We start from the raw sequence: 15,604 nt of genomic DNA on the forward strand, positions 1-15,604 counted from the left end.
CTAATCACCCCCTCATGTCTAAAAGGCACGGTGCATTTAAGAGGGGGTTTAAGTGGGATTGATGGCGGCTAAGGGGGCCTGATTTTGGGTAGGGGCGATCCAGGGCGCCAGATCCCCGAAAGTAAACTAGGGCTGCCCCGCATAACAAAAGCATATATTAATATGGGCCGCATACACTAGCTAGCAAAAATTATAGCCTAATTGTAAGACTATGGCCTCCCTAGCGGCACGTCGTGGGTTCAAATCCTGTCTTTTACATTTTGAGACTTAGGCAAAAAATTCTAAGTCCAAACTCGGGAACTAGAGTAAACCAGGAAATACGTCAAGCTCGACTTTACCAAACGAACAATCTCAACAAGCCTGAGACCTTGGGCTTCAAAGAAAATTGAAGAAAGCACAAGAAACTTTCAGGATCTGCCACACAGATAGACCCACAACTTCAAACTTCACATCATCATCATCTTCATCCTCCACTAACCAACTTTCAACTAACAAACAAGTATAGTCAAGGAAGTTCTAATCTGGATCATGTTTGTAATAGAGGTTTTTCTTAGAGAATCCAGGAAACACCTTGGCCAATCCTTTGCTCGGCTACCTCCTTGTGCTTTGATCCAAACACTCCTCCCTCACTGCATCCGACTCTTCTTTTTGTAGACCTAGAAATACATGTAAGCATCTCCAGCACACTACACTGAGACCTACAAAAGCCCACACAATTGCAGTTCTTTCCTGGTGGTCTCTCCAACCTTACTACTATCAACCACACTCGATTAATCAACCCTTTTGTCTTCTAGAAGATTATGCCGCTTGGCTTCCATGATTGCCCGTATTGCTTCTATTTTGCATTAGCACATTTGCATTTTTCCTTTTCCTACCACACGTCTTTGGCTACCTTGGATTCACACAACACTATCATACACACACTCTATATATACATACATCATGTTTGTGAGGGGCTCAAATTTCCCTCACAACATGCTAAACTAGAAATGCACATTCTCGCTTCTAAATGCCATCATACTGGGCCACACATCTTCCTAGGTCCCCACACATATTCCTAGTGTCGTGAATGCATGCTTATAAAACTCGGAATATCCAAGCTCACTAAGGTCACCCCTATAAGAATGATATATACCAATCCATGATGCCCCTATATGGCCTACATCCCAAGATAGATCTATCTCCAATAAAAATGGATCTAAGTACATATCTAGATCAAATGAAAATCTCTCTAGATCCATATGCATAATCCAAGGTCTCACCTCAACAAAATCGTGGCTATACTCATGTGCAATGCCTGACTGCCCAAACATATGCACTAAACCTAAGTGAATGCTACCAGGTATGCTATGAGAGCTAGGAGTAGAGATAGGATCATAGATATCCCCGTGTGAATAGAAGACCTAAAAGAGTAGCTTGACTCATCTAGCACTAGGAACTCAAGTCTATGCTCCTCATGCACTATCGTATGCTCATCAACATGTAACGTATCATCATCCCCAATCTCAAGCATGCCAATGGATGCATCACTAATCAAAAACTAATCCACATGATAGTCTAATGCATTACTATGATCGACTAGAAAGTAGGTAGACATAGGTGTATCATCAATCATAATGCTCAAAATGCTCGCTGCCATCCCTCCCATCAAGATTATGACCACATGATCTAACTCACACACATCACTCTGGCTATCACAATCACATGCATCATCATCATGTGCATATGTGTGAGCGGCATCATGTGCATGCATATCAATCATCATTTGTATGTATGTACGATACATCAATATCATTAGTGTATGTTTGTGCGATACATCAACATCATTATGTGTATGTGTGCACAATACATCATCATGGTCATTTAAATTTGAGTCGACATAGTCTACATCCTCGAAAACATAGTCGTAGAGGCTCAACAGTGTGGGACACTCAAACAAGGAAGACCCATCCCATGTGAACAATGCCGCACCATCTATGTTGAGGTGGCACTGAAATAATAAAATCGCCATGATCACAATATGTGGATCATCTGTCATGTACACTCACCTCATGAAACGAATAACTCAACTGATGAGGTATCAATGCCTCGAGCTCAAATAACCATCGATGGCATGAGTAATCCGCTGCATCATAGCCATGAAGTTGGCGAGTAAAGTTCTAGAGGTCCAAGTCTCAAAGTTCCAAAGTTATACATGAAAGCGGCGAAAGATATGTGATACAAAGCGTAAAATGGCAAGTCAAAGTAGCGATCCCGTAACCACGAAGATAGTGCCACAGCTGAGCTCATGCAATTGGGATTAATAATAGAATCGAAACTGTATACAGAGTCATAAGAGGGATAGAGGTAATAATAAGAAACACCCATATCTACATGTGAACGCTCCCACAAAGCACACAATATGTGTAAACACACTCACAAAGCACTAAGCATGTGAACAATACCCAATGAAAGCTTAAAATGTGTGAGCACCCCACAAAAAACTATGCTCGTGTATGAACAAGATCCAAAACCGCATAGGAATCACCACACAAGTGCCCAAAATCATGCAAATCCACACCACAGGGTAGGGCATGTGTGAACACTCCCAAATACGCCAAATCGGCCCAATGTGTGTAGATAACCTCCTCGAGGTTCACCCCATGTGAACAAGCCTCAAAACTAACACGTTGTGCATGAACAACCTCCTCCAGGCTCAAGGCAAGTGAACGAACTCAATCATTGCATGTGAACAACCCAAATCCATGTGGATGACTGTGGATGTGAACTGCCCTTTGCTCCCAAAAAAAAAGATAGATGAGTAAAAGTGGAATGAAAGATTAATGGCTGGGGTATGTGGATAAAGAGACCAAAGGATTAATTGGAAGGTGGACCAAAGTATAGAATGGCTCCCTTTTCACCTCACGACGCTGGCAGCAAACCCTAAACTAAAAGAGCTATTAATGTTTTTTTCCTCCTTCCTCACTTCTCTTGCTAGAGCAAATAGGCTCAATCTCTCTTGTCTGCGCTAGAACAAACAGGTTGCCTAGCTCTCAGAGCCATCGGATCGCCCCAAAAGTAAACTAGGACCGAAAAAAACTCGACCTGTGAAGTAAACTAGGGATCCTAGTTTACTTCACAGGCTGAGTTTTTTTTGTGATGTCAACACTTGGCATATGAAGTAAAGGCCAAATTTTTTTCGAGATTTCGTGCTTCGCTTCCCCTAGTTTACAAAAGATATGGGGTCCCAAAGTAAACTAGGGCCACCCCGCAGTCTAGTCGGGCTTGCCAAATTGCCTAGTTTACTCCAGTTCCCGAGTTTGGACTTAGAATTTTTTTGCCTGAGTCTCAAAATGCAAAAAAAAGGATTTGATCCCATGCCGTACCACTAGGCAGGCCATAGTCTTACCATTAGGCTATAATTTCTGCTAGCTAGTGTATTCGGCCCATATTAATATATGCTTTTGTTATGCGGGGAAGCCTTAGTTTACTTTGGGGCCCTAGTTTACTTTTGGGGATCCGACAACCCGGATCGTCCCCGCCCAAAATCGGGCCCCCTCAGCCCCATCGATCCCGCTTGAACCCCCTCTTAAATGCATCGTGCCTTTTAGACACAAGACGCTCCCCCCTTTACACACAATCCGAAGTGGGATGCCAACTCATGCCCATAAACCACGAAAGTATTGGGCATGCAATATCCCTTGGACATGCATGGGCAGGGAGACTTACAACCAAATGAGGGGCAGTGTGGAAAGGGTTTGCCCGTGGAGTCGGTAGCCAAAATATAAAATATTGCACATATAAAGAACACTACCACATGGACATGGGCCCTGCCGCCTAGAGGCGCGCTGTGTTGTGTGCAATGTGTACGTAGTACTATGTAGTAGTAGTTGAAGTAAATAATGCACAGTACCACAAGGACATGGACCCTGCCGCCTGGGCATTGTAGCTTCTGTGGAATGTGTATCTTAGTAGTAGCAGTAGAAGAAGACGACGGCTGTAGTAGTAGTAGAAGAAGAAGAGGATAGAAGAAGAAGAGGATGTAGTAGTAGAAGAAGAAGAAGAGGAGGAAGACGACTGTAGTAGTAGTACTACTAATACTATTATGTAGATAGTAGTGGTAGTAGAAGAAGACGACGACTTTAGTAAGAAGACGACTGTAGTAGTAGCTAATAACTTGTAAGCATTGAAGACGACTGTAGTAGTAGCTAATAACTTGTAGTAAGAAGATGACTGTAGTAGTAGCTAATGTACGATGGGTTCGCAAGCTCTCATCCAGGCGGGGCCGCCTCCACCTCAGGGAGGCTAGGTGTGCGTTTCTGAAATTTTCTGTACCTTCGAAAAAAAAAAACTTGTAAGCATTGAAGATGAAGAAGCTCTTTGCACTCTGCAGACTGCAACTGACCCTGACACTGTCTTAATGTGAGCATATGGTGTCTTTAAATGCTGCTTCCGTGAACGATGACACATGAAGTGCCAGGTTCGCGCCTGATGCAGCTTTTTTGATTTGAGACATAAAACAAACAATAGTTGTTGTGAATCGCGATGTTCTTGCATTAGAGACTAGAGGCTCGACTCGTGAGTCGACTCGAGGAGTTATAGGAGATGACTGAGCTTGATCTTTTAAAGCTGAAACAGGTTGATATGGTGGAGCAAGCATTTATGAAGCTACCAAACCATAGGGTTTGGTTGTAACGTGTAAATCTTTACTTGAATGGACGACAAAAAGGACGATAAAATTTTACGTGTTAAAATTTGGTTTGCCAGATGAAAAATGGATCTCGCTGTCGCAAACCTTCAGGGAGAGACTCTAGGCTCTATGAGAAAGAGAGCTCGAGAGAGAGAGAGAGAGAGAGATCCCAACAAATAAGCTGCAATAAAGAAACCTTTGAAGTCGAGTACAGGCCGTTCGTAGTTTGTCTAGTTCTCAAGCGATCTGAAGAGTGATTAAGAAATAACCAAGAGATCAGATTTCATGAATTTACATTATTGAGAAAAAAAGATTTGGAATTCTGGAGCAACTTCCAAAAAAAAAACAAGCTGCCATACTAATTAATGATAAGGTTTTGATCAAAGATTTAACTAATCAGTACTTCACTAGAGAGAGTTGTCGGCGGGGACGCCGTTGTATGGATGAGTATAGAGAGGGAGCTGGCATCATGCGACGGTGGTGCCAAGCTGGAAAATAGCAGTGGTGTAGGGCCTAGGTGGCCCAAGGAAGGGTAGGCTCCGCTGGGCTTAAAAAGGACTCAAGTTGGCCAAGCTCTGCAGCCAGCCAGAGTAGAGTAGCGCTCATTTGCTTTAGTTTTGAGAGCAGTGAAGGTGGTGGGGGAGTTCTCATGGCTCGCTTCGCTGTGCTGATTCTGGTCTTGCTGGCTGTTAACGTAGCGGCTGCCCATCCTGCTCTTGCCCGCAAATCCTCCTCTTCTAGGAAGCTCAATGACGAGTACCCGAAATACGAGTCCTCTCCGTCCAGTGACACTCCGCCCGACACCAGCTCTCCCTCCTCCGATGGCTCGTCCTCCACCGATGGCACGCCCTCTTCGACCACTCCTGACATCTCAATCCCGCCGGTTACCTCCTCCCCTAATACATTCGGGCCTCCAGTGACCATCCCGCCGGTTACCTCCTCCCCTAATACATTCGGGCCTCCAGTGACCATCCCCCCGGTTACCACCACTCCTACTGGCGAATATGGAGGCTACGGCTCCCGCAGCGGAACTGGCACCTCAGGGTAAGCTTACTTCTGCCGTAACGTTAATCAAGAATTGGTGGTGTAAAAGTGTGTGAATGCTGTCATGCCGGTTCGGTGGTGGGTGGCGGGGGGGGGGGGGGGAGGTGGGGTTCTGCTGCTGCGCATGCACAGGCTGATGTGGTGTGGTATGTGCAATTATGCAGGTTCTGGAGGCGGAACGGTGGGCGGGTGCCTCGGATTCTCTCTCTTGTGTCCAGCCTAGCGAGGATTTTCGGGCCAAAACTTATCAAGTTTATCGGCAGCAAGATTACGTTGCTTGGAGCTGTCAAGAACACCAGCGCCGATCCCATAAGCTCTCTTGCCCGTGAGGGTTCCGCATCGCTTATCAACGCCTACACGTACAATGACTTCCCGCTCTCCAGCGGCGATGTTATCACTCATTTCAACAACGCCCTTGAGTCCCCCGAGCTCGCTGCTCAACAGGCCCGCAAATTCCAGCAGCTTAACGAGGCTGTTTAATGCAGTTTAATTAGTCCGCAGCAAATGTTTTGCCCCTTATAAAGCTACTATCGCTATAGAAACAGCTTCTGCTGTTCGACTCACGTATTAGTATATAATAATTAAATAATTTTCGTCAAAATGTTCCCCTTCAACCCCACCTCTTAACTCAAAGCAGCACTTGAAGTCGAGCTTTCACTAACTTCTTTATGAATTGGGTGTAAGCTTTTCTCTTTTTATAACTCTCCATGCGAACTTTGCTACTCTTTGTTGGTTTTAGCTATTTGAAGCCCTGATTTGAATTAATTTAGGTTTCGAAAGGCACTCACTCCCACATACATGGACAAACTCTACCCTCTGCCCCATTTTACAGCAGTTTGCGGGTATAGTGAGAAATTAAAGGTAGACCAAGACCTTCGAGCACTGTATCCCCTACACTACACGCCTGCAGTTAAGCTTTGTATTTTAAAAAAGAACTAAATTGAACTTTTTATTTCACATCGTAACACTATAACGTGGATGCCACTAATGACAGCAATGCATTAATCAGTGCTACTATGATGATATCCTTAACGTTATTTTTTTCTTAATCAAAACTATAGACTTTTTAGACATGCCATTGACTCGGCCAATTACTAGGTTTGACGTCAAAGAGAGCAGCTTTTGTTCAATGACTGAGTAGATTGAGTGTCATTCGTGGCCAGATGATAGCTTCTTGTGAGTAACTATATCGCCAAAAATCTACTCTATTAAGCATAGGTTTTTCCCTCTACCACATCTCACTCTCTCTAGTATCTCCTCTAAAACCATCTCTTGCTCTAGCCACATGTGACAGCAATGTACAAAAGGCCAGACTCTGCACGGGTGGAGGTAGTGTGCAATAGTGCACATGTGCAAAACTAGTTTTGTTTAATGAATGAGGTGGTTTTTTTGGCGAGCATTTCGAGCGAGGGCTTTTTGGGAATCGGACAAGCGGATTCCGAAAAGATGCCCCTTCCCCCAAGACAAAGAGGGCCGAAGTAAGTTGGAGAGAACAACTTGGCATAATTATTTGACACATCCTACAACTTGGCATAATTATTTGGCATAAGTTGGAGAGAACAACTTGGCATAATTATTGGTTTGATCTGAGAATAAAACCAAGTTTTTTCACGTACATCTTCTAATTACAGAAATTCGAAGCCCCCCTCCATGAAGAGAGAGGGACGAAGCAAGTTAGAGAGAGTAACATGACATAATTACTTCGACAGGAGTGAACACATAAACACATATCAACATCACATCCTCTACATTGGGGTTATTGGTTCAAATTGAAAATAAAACCAAGTTCATTCACATACACCTTCCAAATGCAAAAATGCGAAAACCATTATCTTTACTACTATGGGCCCCGTTTGTTCTCCGGAGTGTAGGCACAAAGTAAGCGAACGGTGTTCGTATCCTTCCGTACTTCCTCTAGTAAGACATGCTCATACGATTCATCAATAAAACCATGGACTCACCAAATCGCAATTAAGCCCACCACTTTGTCCTTAACTTGAGAAATAGTATCATCATTTCTAGGAAGTGGAAAGGATGTGAGACCTTTCCATGCTTGTACACCATCTATGGTCTTCTGCTTGATCTCCACATTGGTAGTCTCCCTCTGGATACGCGTAGCAGCAACAACTTCAATGCTAACATTTGATGAGGCCATCACAAACAAAAAGAAGGAGGGTTTAGGTTGTTTTACTATACTAACAAGGCTTGGTGGCAATTGAAAGATCCCTGCCCCCTCCGCGCAATGGATTCAGAGGTGCTAGCAGCAGCGAAAGTAGCACTCCTTGTGCGGGGCAGGATCCCTTACTCAGGGCCTCACCCACGGATATCCGGACAAGAGACTAATCTCTCGGTTCTTCAAAAACCGAACCAGAAAAACTCTTCTCGCCCAAAAAGCACGAGCGATTCCTCCAAGATATTTTTATTCTAACATAGTCAGGGTCATTACTGACCAAACTGATCCGACCGAACCTGTGAGTCTCTTGGTCAGATCAAGGAAGAAACTTGCACTTGGATCATAGAAACCAACGCCTTTTTCCCCATCGAGAGGCACAGCCGTTGATTCCTTTTCCATAGAACAATTACTATTCGGGATTTACTTCATCTATCGTATAATAACAGAATTGAGTCTCATTTTACGGATCTATCAGTCCAGCCTAACCCCATCTAGTCCCATGGGTAAGCCAACCGCCCAACCACTGTAGTGTTGGGATCCAATTGAGAATTTGGTTAGGTTTTGTCCCGGGTACCAGGGAAAGAGTTCCCAGGTCCCCTAGCCAGATATTCATGCAAATTTAACGCTAGTAACACCACTTACACACCCAATATGAAATTGCCTTCTTCACAGATTCAGCTATCTTTAAAACAATCATTTAATGAAACCATAGTGTCACTGATCATAATCCTCCAAAATATCCGGTTGAATATTAATTTCTAATCATTCCTTCATCAGAGTATCCATGGCATTATTGGCAACCAGAACGCTCACCACCTGTCCACTCAGGGGCCTTTTCGATAGTTCCTAGCTCATAGTACTCGGCAATATATTCTCTTATAAAAATCAAGATGGAATCTCCATTTAAGATCAGCAAGATCAACCGACAGATCCATATAAAAAGGCCATGGACTCATTCGTTGAGGACCAGCAAGGTCAATCAACCAGATCCATGCCCGGTTTCAGAAAACAACTCTTACTCCTTGTTCTAATATCTTCCCTGATGCACGTGTGGGTATCTTCGACAACCCAGAGCCCAAGCACCGTATGGCCAGCACCCTCTAGGATCCTTCGCAGGTGACCTAGCGCTTCACTCATAGGCCGTTTTCTTGGTCCCTCATCCACCATACCGGAAGCTCACCATTTAAATCGAACCGAGGCTGGTCAAGACCTCGGCCGACCTTGCTACGCGAGACGTCCTCCGTTGACTCTCCGTCATCTATTATAACTTTATCAGTTAGGTCACTATACGACCTCATTCACAAGACGGTCAAAATGCTTCACCAGTATTTTTGACATAAAACAGTCATTTAAAAACAGATCATAAATACAGTTCCTATAATGAACTCTTGTCTTCCACATTGTTTCACATCCGTCCACATTACTTAATCCATATCCAATTCATATGTATACCCATTCTCATCCAATCACATCATTCTCACATCCGTCCACATTACTTAATACATATCCAATTCATATGTATACCCATTCTCATCCAATCACATCATTCTCATCCAATCACATCATTTTTTTTCCATCTCATCACATCTGTCCTCATTTATTCTCATTACGTCTCATCCACTCGCATCAACCCATATTCACATCCCATTACACCTCATTCATTTCACATCTCATCCATATCCAATTCATATGTATACCCATTTTCATCCAATCACATCATTTTTTTCCATCTCATCACATCTTTCCTCATTTATTCTCATCACATCTCATCCACTCGCATCAATCCATATTCACATCCCATCACACCTCATTCATTTCACATCTGTCTCAATTTACATCACATCTCATCTCATTTATTTCACATCTCATCTCATTCATTCTTATCCCGATTCACATCACATCACATCTCATCCATTCACATCCCATATCATACATTTACATCCGATTCACATGACATCACATCTCATTCATTCACATCTCGATTCACATCACATCACATCCTTTCACATACACATCCACATCCATTCTTCCACATACACATCCACATCCATTCTTCCACACACACATCCACATCCATTCTTCCACACATACTCATCCACATCCATTCTTCCACATACACATCCACATTTATTCTTCCACATATACATACACATCCACATCCATACATCCACATCCATTCTTCCACATGCACATCCACATCCATTCTTTCACATACACATCCACATCCATTCTTCCACATATACGTCCACATTCATTCTTCCACATACACATCCACATCCATACATCCACATCCACATCCACATACACTTCCATACATCCATACATCCATATACACATCCACATCTAAACATCCACATCCATTCTTCCACATACACATCCACATTCATTCTTCCACATATACATCCACATCCATACATCCACATACACATCCACATTCATTCTTCCATATACACATCCACATCCATACATCCATATCCATTCTTCCACATACACATCCACATTCATTCTTCCACATACACATCCCAATCTATACATTCACATCCATTCTTCCACATACACATCCACATCCATTCTTCCACATACACATCCACATCCATACATCCACATACACATCCACATCCATACATCCACATCCATTCTTCCACATACACATCCACATTCATTCTTCCACACATACACATCCACATCCACATCTATACATCCATATCCATTCTTCCACATTCATTCTTCCACATACACATCCACATCTATACATTCATATCCATTCTTCCACATACACATCCACTTCCACATCCATGTACTTCCCATCTCACCCTTTCACATATCCTCTCATCTCATTATTCACATTCACATCCATTTCATTACATCACATCTTATCACATCCTATTTTCATCTTATCACATTCATTCACATGCTATTCCCATTTAATAGCTTTTTTCTAGTTTGATACCGATAATGGGACTTTTTCTGAATTTCTACCAATTGTTTGGCCTAATCAAAGATTCTTTTTCTCGATGACTATTTCCATATTACTTCTCAACTCCTCAATTGAATTATATCCAATTGTTTGGCCTAATCAAAGGTTCTTTTTCTCGATGACTGTTTCCATATTACTTCTCAACTCCTCAATTGAATTATATTCAATATTCCTCTTTTGAATAAAAGAATTCATGGGATTTGTAGAAATCAATTCTACCCATATTTTCACTTTTGGTAAATAATCATAAATTGAATTATACTAAAATTTTATCTTCTTCTCATTTAACTTCTTGGATCTCAAATACCATGGGAATTCCAATTTTTTCATTTGATTATTTGCATTCCAATGTCATGGGAATTTCTATTTTTTCATTAATTATTTCTCATAAAATAAATTCATCTAAAATAAAATATCCATTATTTCAATATGCTAGGAATTTCTCTTTTCCCATCTAAATGATGGAATTCCAAATGTCATAGGAATTCCTCTTTTAACATTTAAATATTTCTCATAGATAAATAAATTTATCTAAAATTCATCTTTGAATTTAAATGAATTATCCAATATGCTAAAAATTTCTCTTTTCCCATCTAAATGATGGAATTCCAAATGTCATAGGAATTTCTCTTTTAACATTTAAATATTTCTCATAGATAAATAAATTTATCTTAAATTCATCTTTGAATTTAAATGAATTATCCAATAATTTCAATATGCTAGGAATTTCTCTTTTTTCCATCTAAATGATGGAATTTCAAATGTCATAGGAATTTCTCTTTTAACATTTAAATATTTCTCATAGATAAAATAAATTTATCTAAAATTTATCTTTGAATTTAAATGAATTATCCAATAATTCCAATATGCTAGGAATTTCTCTTTTCCCATCTCAATGATGGAATTTCAAATGCCATAGGAATTTCTCTTTTAACATTTAAATATTTCTTATAGATAAAATAAATTTATCTAAATTTCATCTTTGAATTTAAATGAATTATCCAATAATTCCAATATGCTAGGAATTTCTCTTTTTCCATCTCAATGATGGAATTCCAAATGTTATAGGAATTTCTCTTTTAACATTTAAAAATGAATTACTAGAAATTTCTCTTTTGCTAATTACTATTTATGCATAAACATAAAAATCAAATTTTCCATGATTATAATGAGAATCATTCAATTAATCTAGGATGATTAATCCTAGAATATGGTAGGAAGTCCTCTTTTCATAATATAAATAAAAATGATTTATGTGTTTATTTTTGCCATAGCTCCACTGCTATTATTGATAATTCTCAATAAATTTGAAAGAATAAAGTTTAGTATTATTCATGTGACTAGAATAACCACTAATTGGATCATTATCCAATTATGGATTGACTCTTAGTTCTACCATAAATTAAATAGCATAAAAGTATTAAAAGCCATTATTTTGGCCTCTAATTAGACAAGCATAGAAATTACTTTTAGATTAGAGAAATGCTTCATGAGAAGCTTCATTTGAATTGAGAATAGGTCATAGGAATGACCATTCTTTGAGGAAGAGAGAGAAATGCTTAAAAACCATTATAAATTAAGCATAAATAAAAATTTATGTGTTTCTTCATTACAATACATTAAAGAACTTCAATAGTATTCAAAAGCCATTCAAATTAATGCTTCTCAAGCTTGAGAGGGTTTGAGAAGAGAAACATTTGGAGATTTCAGAAAAAGAAGACAATAATCCACACTTTACCTTCTAAATTACTTGATTCTTTGATCACAGTAGAGGCCCCCAACCAATCAATTGGTTTGGTATGTTGTTGGAGTCACCAAAGAAGATTGAAGAGAGAGATAAGCTCCAATCTCTTCAATTTGTAGAGGATTTTTAGAGGATAATAGAAAATATCATTATTTCAGTATAATACTGGCATGGTATAGTTCTCATATTTTTTTACAAAGGGCTAAGGATCTATTTATAGATGAGGGAGGCCTCTAACCAAGTCCAACTAGTTTCTAGAATTTTCCAGGTTCAGTTTGGTTGAATTTAGACAAGATTTGGACCTGGTTTGGCTCCCTTTTGATTTGGTTTGATCTAGGAGACATAAAAATATCTCAATATTTTTGAGTTTAAAACTCCACCACACATGTGAAATAGGCGCCTCCTTGAAGAGCCCCCTTCTCCTTACCAAGGTGTCAAAATTGAATCATTATACCCAAAATATCTCATTTTTTTTAGTAATACTTATAGTTTTTTACTAATAACTTACCCTTAGTCAACTCTTCATCTTATGTGAGCATTTACTCATTGTTGGGGGTTTTTCTTTTATAAATTGAATTTATCTCCTCTCCACACTTGGATTGATCCTATTGGCCCATAGAAATCTTAATTGGATCATAATCTAAAATTTTTTGAAAATCTAGACCCTTAGCTTCTTTTCAATTAATTCCAAATGCACATTAGAAAGTTCTTTTTGAATTTTTATTTCAGGGGTGCCCATTTTAGACACTAGGAGGATTTTTATATCCAAAAATATCTCAATTTTGGATTATCTCTCTCTAGATATTTTCTCTCTCTAGGTCAAAACAGGGTAAAACAGAATCTTTCTTTTATTTCAAAGAGGGGAATAATTATAAGATCAGAAGGGCAGGTTCTTACACTTGTACACCTCAAAAGCTAGAGGGAGGAATCTTACAGCAATGGTGTATATAACAAGTTACTTTGGAGCTTGCCTCTATATTTATAGCAGTGGGAGAGGTTTAACACTCAAAATAAAAAACTATATTTATCTTTTTTTAATGTTATTAATAAAGGTATCTTTCCTCGAATTTCCACACCCAAAAAAATGCATCTTTTGAACTTGTTTGGGAAAGAGCGAGTATGTATTTGAAGGAGATAGACATTGCATAATAGAACCCTCTACAATGAGGTGGTATCCACAAAGGCTATCCCAAAATATTGAAGGTCAATTGATTATCCTTGCATTCAAATGTCTAAATTAGGGTATGTTCTCCTACAAGACAAGGCATTGTAAAGCTTAAGGTTAGATAGGATAGGTTGGTGGTGGATGAACATATTCTCGCTCTGGCTTAAGCCTAGCACACGTAAATAAATGAAGTGCAAATGCTTGCATACAAGGTACGGATTCTTCTTGGCATCTCTATCTGCAAAATTTGGACATTATAAGACGGTTCGTCTTTCACATGCACATCATATTTTCTCACGTGTGCATCATCCCCGTGCAATTCGATCTTGAAAACTTCATACTTGTGCTCCACTCTCTGCACTTCTTCTACCACCATAGCTATCATTTTCAAAGTGGCCTTTATTTTCTTGGCTGCTTTCTCTGATATTGACGTGCAGTACTTGACTCTTATACCATTTTGCATGCCTGACCCACCAGCCTCTATGTTAGTAGTGGACCCATATGAGACGAATCTTTTGAAGTTGCAATTGTAAAGAACCTTGAAGCCCTATTGCTACGTGATGGGGCGGGCACAACACCTTTTGCATTCTTGGTCTCCACGTGGTATTCATCTTCCCACCACAGTGAATATACTCCTCGTTTGTGAGGTTCATTCCTATAGCAACTGGCCATATCTTGGGTGGTGGATTGGGCTTTGGGTTTGTTTTGTTGTCCACAATATAAAGCATGTGGTCAAGGCAAAACCACATCCATTGTCTGATGGGACCATTAGGGTGCTTGTTATAGCCTTCAAAGGAAGGAATCTAACTAACATAACTTAATCGTAACTATTTGTATTGCAGGAATCCCCCGATCCAACCTAACCCACTGCCCAACCACTATATTGGTGGGATTCCTTTATAAAAATTTGGTTATGTTTTGCCCGAGTACCGAGGAAAAGAGTTCCTAGCTCCCCTAGCCAGCGCTTCAAGCAAAATTTAAGGTAGTCATACCACTTACACACCCAATATGAAATTGCCATTTTAACAGATTCGACTATCTTTAAAACAATCTTTCAATGAAATCATAGTATTACTGATCATAATCCTCCAAAATATTCAGTCCATTGTTTTACAAAATATATCATCCGAACTCTCCATTGAAGACCGACTGGTCAGCCACCAACGAGATCCAACATCAAAATTCAGTTCACAAAAAGAATTCTTTTCAGTTCATCCGTATCTTCCTCGATGCATGGGTGTCCTAGCAACTGCGAGCCTGTGCATCACCTGGTCAGAACCCTCTAGGATCCTACTTAGGTGTCCTAGCACTTCACTTAAGGACCGCTTCATTGGTCCTTGCCCATCGTATCGGAAGCGTACCATTTTAACCATACCGAGGCTGGTCAAGACCTCGGCAGGCTTTGCCGAGGTCTTGACATCCCTCAACGACTTCCCGCCAGCTTGCAATGAGTCTCTCCTTAGTTAATTACATACCAAATGCTTCCTCTAGCATTCTGGCATAAAATAGTCCTTTAAAAAAAAAAATAGGTTCTATGCAAGTAGAATTCCCGGCTCGAGATTGGTTCCACAAAACCCTTTTTCTGTAATCTAGATTTTCTTAATGAGAATCATTGGTCTCTCATCAGGGTAATCTACCCATCATTTGATTGAATTTCCAACAACTAGATTCTTAGTGATTTCGGTTAAGGGAAAGTTCTACGCTAATTCAACGATAGTTGATTCTTTGTGTCAAGAATTGGAATTGGTCTCGAGGTTTTTGCTTGATTCAGATTCCAGAGATGGGCAAGTAGTTTACTAGCCGCCCTTCTCACAGTCGTGGTCTAACCAAAA

The 15,604-nt window shown here is 40.2% G+C and overlaps 1 protein-coding gene across 2 annotated transcripts; it reads left to right on the plus strand.

Annotated features, from left to right (window-relative positions):
* Positions 1-5,184: 5,184 nt before the first annotated feature.
* LOC147602917 (uncharacterized) lies at positions 5,185-6,314 on the plus strand. Of its 2 annotated transcripts, XM_086797261.1 has the most exons (3): positions 5,185-5,557; positions 5,606-5,713; positions 5,878-6,314. In XM_086797261.1, the coding sequence occupies exons 1-3, from the start codon at positions 5,319-5,321 to the stop codon at positions 6,191-6,193; spliced, it is 663 nt and encodes a 220-aa protein (XP_086653387.1). In that variant the 5' UTR covers positions 5,185-5,318; the 3' UTR covers positions 6,194-6,314. The 2 variants fall into 2 exon arrangements, with proteins under 2 accessions (XP_086653387.1, XP_086653386.1); XM_086797260.1 differs by having other exon boundaries at positions 5,196-5,713.
* The last annotated feature ends 9,290 nt before the right edge of the window (positions 6,315-15,604 follow it).

The sequence above is a fragment of the Cibotium barometz genome, chromosome 65, assembly GCF_041138505.1.
Source record: "Cibotium barometz isolate CiBa-2024 chromosome 65, ASM4113850v1, whole genome shotgun sequence".
NCBI classification, from domain to species: Eukaryota; Viridiplantae; Streptophyta; class Polypodiopsida; order Cyatheales; family Cibotiaceae; genus Cibotium; species Cibotium barometz.